This window comes from Bidens hawaiensis, unplaced genomic scaffold, assembly GCF_021521415.1.
Source record: "Bidens hawaiensis isolate Kalapana, Puna unplaced genomic scaffold, B.hawaiensis_p1.1 tig00008563_1, whole genome shotgun sequence".
NCBI classification, from domain to species: domain Eukaryota; kingdom Viridiplantae; phylum Streptophyta; class Magnoliopsida; order Asterales; family Asteraceae; genus Bidens; species Bidens hawaiensis.
Window position 1 is genome coordinate 129,627 of NW_027491616.1, and position 5,617 is coordinate 135,243.

The following is a 5,617-nucleotide window of genomic DNA, read 5'->3' on the forward strand; positions in this document are numbered from 1 at the left end:
GATCATGGTTGAACGACCCGTTGAGATCATGGATCGCAACGAGAAGAAAACCAAGCGTAGTCGTATCCGGTTAGTCAAAGTTCGATGGGAATAACAATGTAGTGTGGAATTCACTTGGGAACGAAAAGACACAATGAAAGAGAAGTATCCACAATTGTTTGCATCATCATCTTAATTTCAGGACGAAATTTCCTAAAGTAGGGGATACTGTGACATTAGTCAACTTCGGGTCCGATTTGTATTCGTTTTGTAATCATTTATTATGTAAACCGACCCGTTTTGTAAGCCGAAACTTATGATATAATCAAAATGATGGATTTTATGTTACAATATTGTTTTACACTTGTTGGGTTTCAAAAACATCCTTTTCGGTCCTTAAAACGCCTTAAAAACGCTTAAAACGAACTTCAGGGGTCCAAACTGTCATTTTTGAAACTTTGAAAAATCTCCCCGCCCAACCCATCGCTCTACGCGATGGGTGAGACCCTCCTAGGTCGCGTGGCGCGAAGGGACACCAGACCTGTAGATTGTGTTTTGTTGTTGGTTCTATTAACCAAAATCCGGTTTTTACCTAGCAAATAACTTGTTTAACCCATTTAAGCTTATTCTATAAATACATGACCCTCTCTTGCATCCATCCCTGCTCATAATTCATTTCCTTACTCAAATTCAAGGGTCTTTAAGGTTTTTTTTCATTGTTCTTGAAGGTTTGACTTTCAAAAGTCAAACTGATCAAGTCTTGCATTTTAATTAGTTTACTTAGTCTTAATTAATACTTGAAGCTTATGGCACAACACATATATAATATACACCCCTAGTTACCTTTTGTGGTCACTTCCCCAGACTCGGTCGGTGGTGTGTCGGGCCTCGTAAGGCAAGGCTTCATGGAGGACTTTCGTGGTCCTTGTTATATATCTAACTATCTAACCATCTAACTTTATTATTGCTTACTAACCATGCTTAACTTCTGCTCATTTTAGCTTGTATATCATATTTATGAAGTTCCATGGTTATGGGTTTGAAGAGACTAGCCTCGGTTTAACCGTAAATAGCTCTCTAAACCGTATACCGAACTTTGTTTACTAGTTTTGTTAAATAATTGTTTAAACATGCTTATTGTTAGATTTAAGTTTCTAAAACCATTTTTTATAAGTTCTATGGCTATGGGTTTGAAGAATCTTACCTCGGTCTTAACCCGAAACAAGATCCGAACCGAAAACCGAACTTTCGTTTAAAGACTTTATTGTTAACTTTTTGGGTTGTAAACTTAAGTATCATCATTTATAAGTTATTATACAAGTTCTTTGATATTTGGGCATGTGGCAACCATCCATGAACTTATTGTGACATGAAAACCGAACCAAACCGAACTAAACCGATTTTTACTCGCTTATTGTAACTATAAATTTCTTAAATAGTTACATTTTAAACCTTGAACTTTAATTGTTTACATTTCTTATCTTGTATTTTAAAGTTTTCCTAAAACAACCTTTCTAATTCAAGGCTTTTCCTTTTTATTTAGGCTTTGCTCGTTAAACTCCGTCCCTCAGATTTCTCGTCTTTTACCGATCAAGTTTTATACTTGAATGTGAGTACTTTCATACCCCGTTTTCCATCTTTCGTTTTGGGGGTGATATTGCGTACTTATTCAATCTAAATGTTTATACTTGAGTCTTAAACCACAAACTTTATTGTATACTTTATCTAAATAAATGCTCGATTTGGTGTTCTATGCTTATATGCTAATGTGTTTACCGCTTTTGGAGGGTTGATTCATAAATCCTTAGCTATTTGGTATTCTCTTATAGCAAGGTGTCGTTAATGTATTCTTATTAACGATTTCATACAAAATCCTAGCCTATTTTGTATTCTCTTATAGCAAGGTGTCTCTAATGTATTCTTATTAGCGATTTCATTTATCCAAATTATTGCTATTATTTATTGTTTCGTATACAAGTTGTGGAATTTCCTATTATATACATATTGTTCTAAACTATGAAATTGTTCACCAACCTTTCTGTTGATAAACTTTTTTTATGCAATATTACAAGTTTGCATTTAGGTTGACTCAAGATCTTGGAGAAAACGCAAGCAAGACCGTTAGGTATTAGCAAAATGAACAATATTTATTTGCTATATTTTGTTATGATTATCGTATGAACATTGTTATGTGACGTTATGATTTTGTTAAATTAAATGAGTTGTTAAATATTGACACTTTAATAGCGTCTTTTGTATTTGGGCAATCCGTTGCACCCGGCATGTTCCGCCGCCCTTTGGTCGGGGTGTGACAATCTTGATCTGAAATAATTGAAAGTGGCACACCATGTCGAGATACAATTTCATTAATATAAATCTGGGCGAGTTTTTCGGTATTGTAGTTGTTATGAACCGGAGGGAAATGCGCAGATTTGATTAATCGATCAACTATTACACAAACTGCATTATGTTCTCGGGATGTTTTGGGAAGGTGCGTTCCAAAATCCATTGTAATTTGTTCCTACTTTCAGTGAAGAATTTCAGGTTGTTGTAACATTCCCGAAGGTTTCTGATATCCAACATTATCTCTAGCACAAGTTACACATTTACTTACGTACGTGGCTATACATAAATGAACACAAGCAAACATAAACAAACACAAATAAACAAATATAATAAAACCATTAAGTAGATAAGTAGTTCAGATAATATTTAAGTATTTTCTATTAATATGTAAACAAACATAAATAAATAAACATTCGCGAACGAAACATTTGTTCATTTTCGTTCGTTTATTTATTAAATAAATGAGCATAAACGAACGAACTTATCGCCATACTGTGGTTGCTACGTGGTGAGGTAGGTGATAGATTTTAAGTCTTAAATGGCGAGCTGCTTTATCTAATCGGCAAGTGTTCGTTCACACACACGAGTTGAGTTGAGTTGCTGGTGCAGGGGTGCTCTGAGGTAAAAATAAAATCCCACCTTGTCTTGATCCTTATTTTCTATCTATGTTTATTATTATTATTATTATTATTATTATTATTATTATTATTATGTGTAGATCAATCATCAATTTTGACCCCTTCTAAATCTTAGACAGCAAATTAGTATAAACTAATAAATTGATCGTTTTTCTAAGGAACCGATATCTGGTTCGTACCCACCGATCGAGAAGTTGAGTGATGTGGATGTAGAAATAGGCCAAATCAGTTGTTTTTCAGGAACCAATTCCAGGTATGGTCATTGACAAACCGGGTCGGTCAGGTATGACCGGGTAAAGGTGGAACCGGTTCTGGTGGGTTCGGGTCGTGTACAGTGCGCTTTGAAAGAGTAAAGTAAGCATAAAAGTAGAAGTAGTAAATGTCACTACTTTTATGCTTACTTCACTCTCTATAAGGCGACTGCAATGCAAAATTATTTTGTAGAATACCAACCCTTAATTTAAGTTCTATCCCTTTCTTAGTTTCATACTTTTTGTGCCCTTTTGTTTATTTGGTTATCATGTTCTTAGTATTCGGTCCAATCATTGAGTAGTTCTGAAATTGCAATTGATCATATTATCTCGATATCTAACATACTCTTTGGTCTAAGATTTATGTTTATCTTTTTAATATTTTGGTTATTCAATTGTATAGATCACATCAAAAATGGTGAAAGCAGTTGTGGTACTTAATAGCAGCGAGGGTGTTAGTGGTACCGTTTTCTTCAACCAAGAATCACAAGGTAATAATAGTTAAGTTATGTTCTGAAATTTAAAATTATATATTTATATGTAACACTGATAAACATATTAGTTAACTTACCTTAACTCATGTTTTAGGTGCTCCCACAACGGTTACTGGAGACCTTTCAGGCCTCAAACCGGGACCTCACGGTTTCCATGTTCATGCGCTCGGTGACACAACCAACGGGTGCATATCAACTGGTACGTGTTCAATTATAAAAAAAAAAAAAGAACGTTCAAAATGAATTATTTTGTGTATAACGTGGTGTTTTTGGTTATGGTAGGTCCTCACTACAATCCTCATGGAAAGGAGCATGGTGCCCCTGATGATGAGGTTCGCCATGCTGGCGATCTTGGCAATGTCGTAGTAGGCGAAGATGGTACTGCAAAGTTCACCATTGTTGACAAGCAGGTTGGTTTATTTTAGGATTACATGTAACCGAGTTTAAATACGCGTTTGGTTTTATAAATATGAAATATGTTGATTTGTGTAGATTCCGCTAATTGGAGCTCAATCCATTATTGGAAGGGCAGTTGTTGTCCATGCCGATCCTGATGATCTTGGAAAGGGTAAACTTTAAACCTTTTTTTTTTTTGTATCATAAACCATACATGCATATATGTATGCATATGTATAGATATTATTGATGATTGTTTAATAAAATCTTTTATCTTTCAGGAGGGCATGAGCTCAGCAAAAGCACCGGAAATGCTGGTGGAAGAGTTGCATGTGGTAAGTTCATTGTTTCTTTTGTATTTCATATGAAAAGGATAATTTGGTCATTTCACATACCACTATAGAGACCATTCGTGTCATGAATACAATATAATAAAGTCAAATTTGTTACATGGATGGATATAAAATTCATATATTGAATCCAATTACATGGATGTTGTGTTTGCAGGAATCATTGGATTGCAGGCTTGATTATTTGTTCACCTCCATACTAGGGAATGATCACTATCCTTGATTGTGTTGGTACTACGCCATTTAATAAACCAGTACTTTGTGGTAGTTCAATTCTCTGATTATATTTCGAGTTTGATGCAATGACGAATGCTTTTGTTGAGTCTGTATTTCAAAATTTCAATAAATAAAAGTATCTTGCTGCTACTTCATTATTAATTTCAAAGATATATAATAATAGTTTGGTGGTTTAAAATCTATAAACCAAACATGATGATCAAGTATATGTATGTTTTCTCTGACGTATGATGTCTTTCTTCAATATGCTACAATCTATCTAAATAATATTATTAAAATCAACATTTAAGTGATTTTGAATTTGAAACCGGCCATTTTATAAATAAAATTATGTGGCCATTTATGAGTTAACTATATATGACCTGACTGGGAAACGAAAACCCAATACTTTTACCATTCCATTATACAGTCAATATCATTACATATCAGTGTGACATATGCGTGCAGCTTTACAAGCAATGGTTAGTATTAGGCTACGTTGAATTATCATGAGTGAGTGGATGATAAACTAAAGAGTTTTGGCACGCAAAAGAACATCACTTTAAGATCTCGTGTGAGGCTAAAGGATGCTCCCTTGTGGGAATGTGTATTCAAACTGAAATAGTGTTGCCATTGTGCATATTCAAACCATGAGAATGCATAATTCCTATTAATCGCAGTTTCAACATATTACTAGATCTAAAATAAACACCCCTCATGAGTCGGTTCGTTTCAAAACCAATAATACACTTGGACATTTCGCATAAAAGATAATCAAAAGTAATGAGAGAAACAGGGATAGTTTCATAACCATCTTGTGTGTTACATTTAAAACAACAGGTTCAAATACATAATGTGGTTCTTGCGATTTTCAACATATTATTGGTTTTGGTTGTAAAAACAAGGTACATCTGTATATATATTTAAAGAAATAAAAAGTACCTGTT

The 5,617-nt window shown here is 34.2% G+C and overlaps 1 protein-coding gene across 1 annotated transcript; it reads left to right on the forward strand.

Moving 5' to 3' along the window:
• Positions 1–3,626: 3,626 nt before the first annotated feature.
• On the forward strand, positions 3,627–4,749 carry LOC143529497 (superoxide dismutase [Cu-Zn]-like). Its single transcript, XM_077025274.1, has 6 exons — positions 3,627–3,705; positions 3,803–3,907; positions 3,991–4,118; positions 4,201–4,276; positions 4,386–4,439; positions 4,612–4,749. The coding sequence occupies exons 1-6, from the start codon at positions 3,630–3,632 to the stop codon at positions 4,632–4,634; spliced, it is 462 nt and encodes a 153-aa protein (XP_076881389.1). The 5' UTR covers positions 3,627–3,629; the 3' UTR covers positions 4,635–4,749.
• The last annotated feature ends 868 nt before the right edge of the window (positions 4,750–5,617 follow it).

Excerpts from the sequence above, each read along its gene's own strand:
- LOC143529497 (XM_077025274.1), top strand. The coding sequence starts at position 3,630 with ATGGTGAAAGCAGTTGTGGTACTTAATAGCAGCGAGGGTGTTAGTGGT. Across the intron at positions 3,908-3,990 it reads CAACGGGTGCATATCAACTG|GTCCTCACTACAATCCTCAT; the intron begins GTACGTGTTCAA and ends TGGTTATGGTAG. Across the intron at positions 4,119-4,200 it reads TCACCATTGTTGACAAGCAG|ATTCCGCTAATTGGAGCTCA; the intron begins GTTGGTTTATTT and ends TGATTTGTGTAG.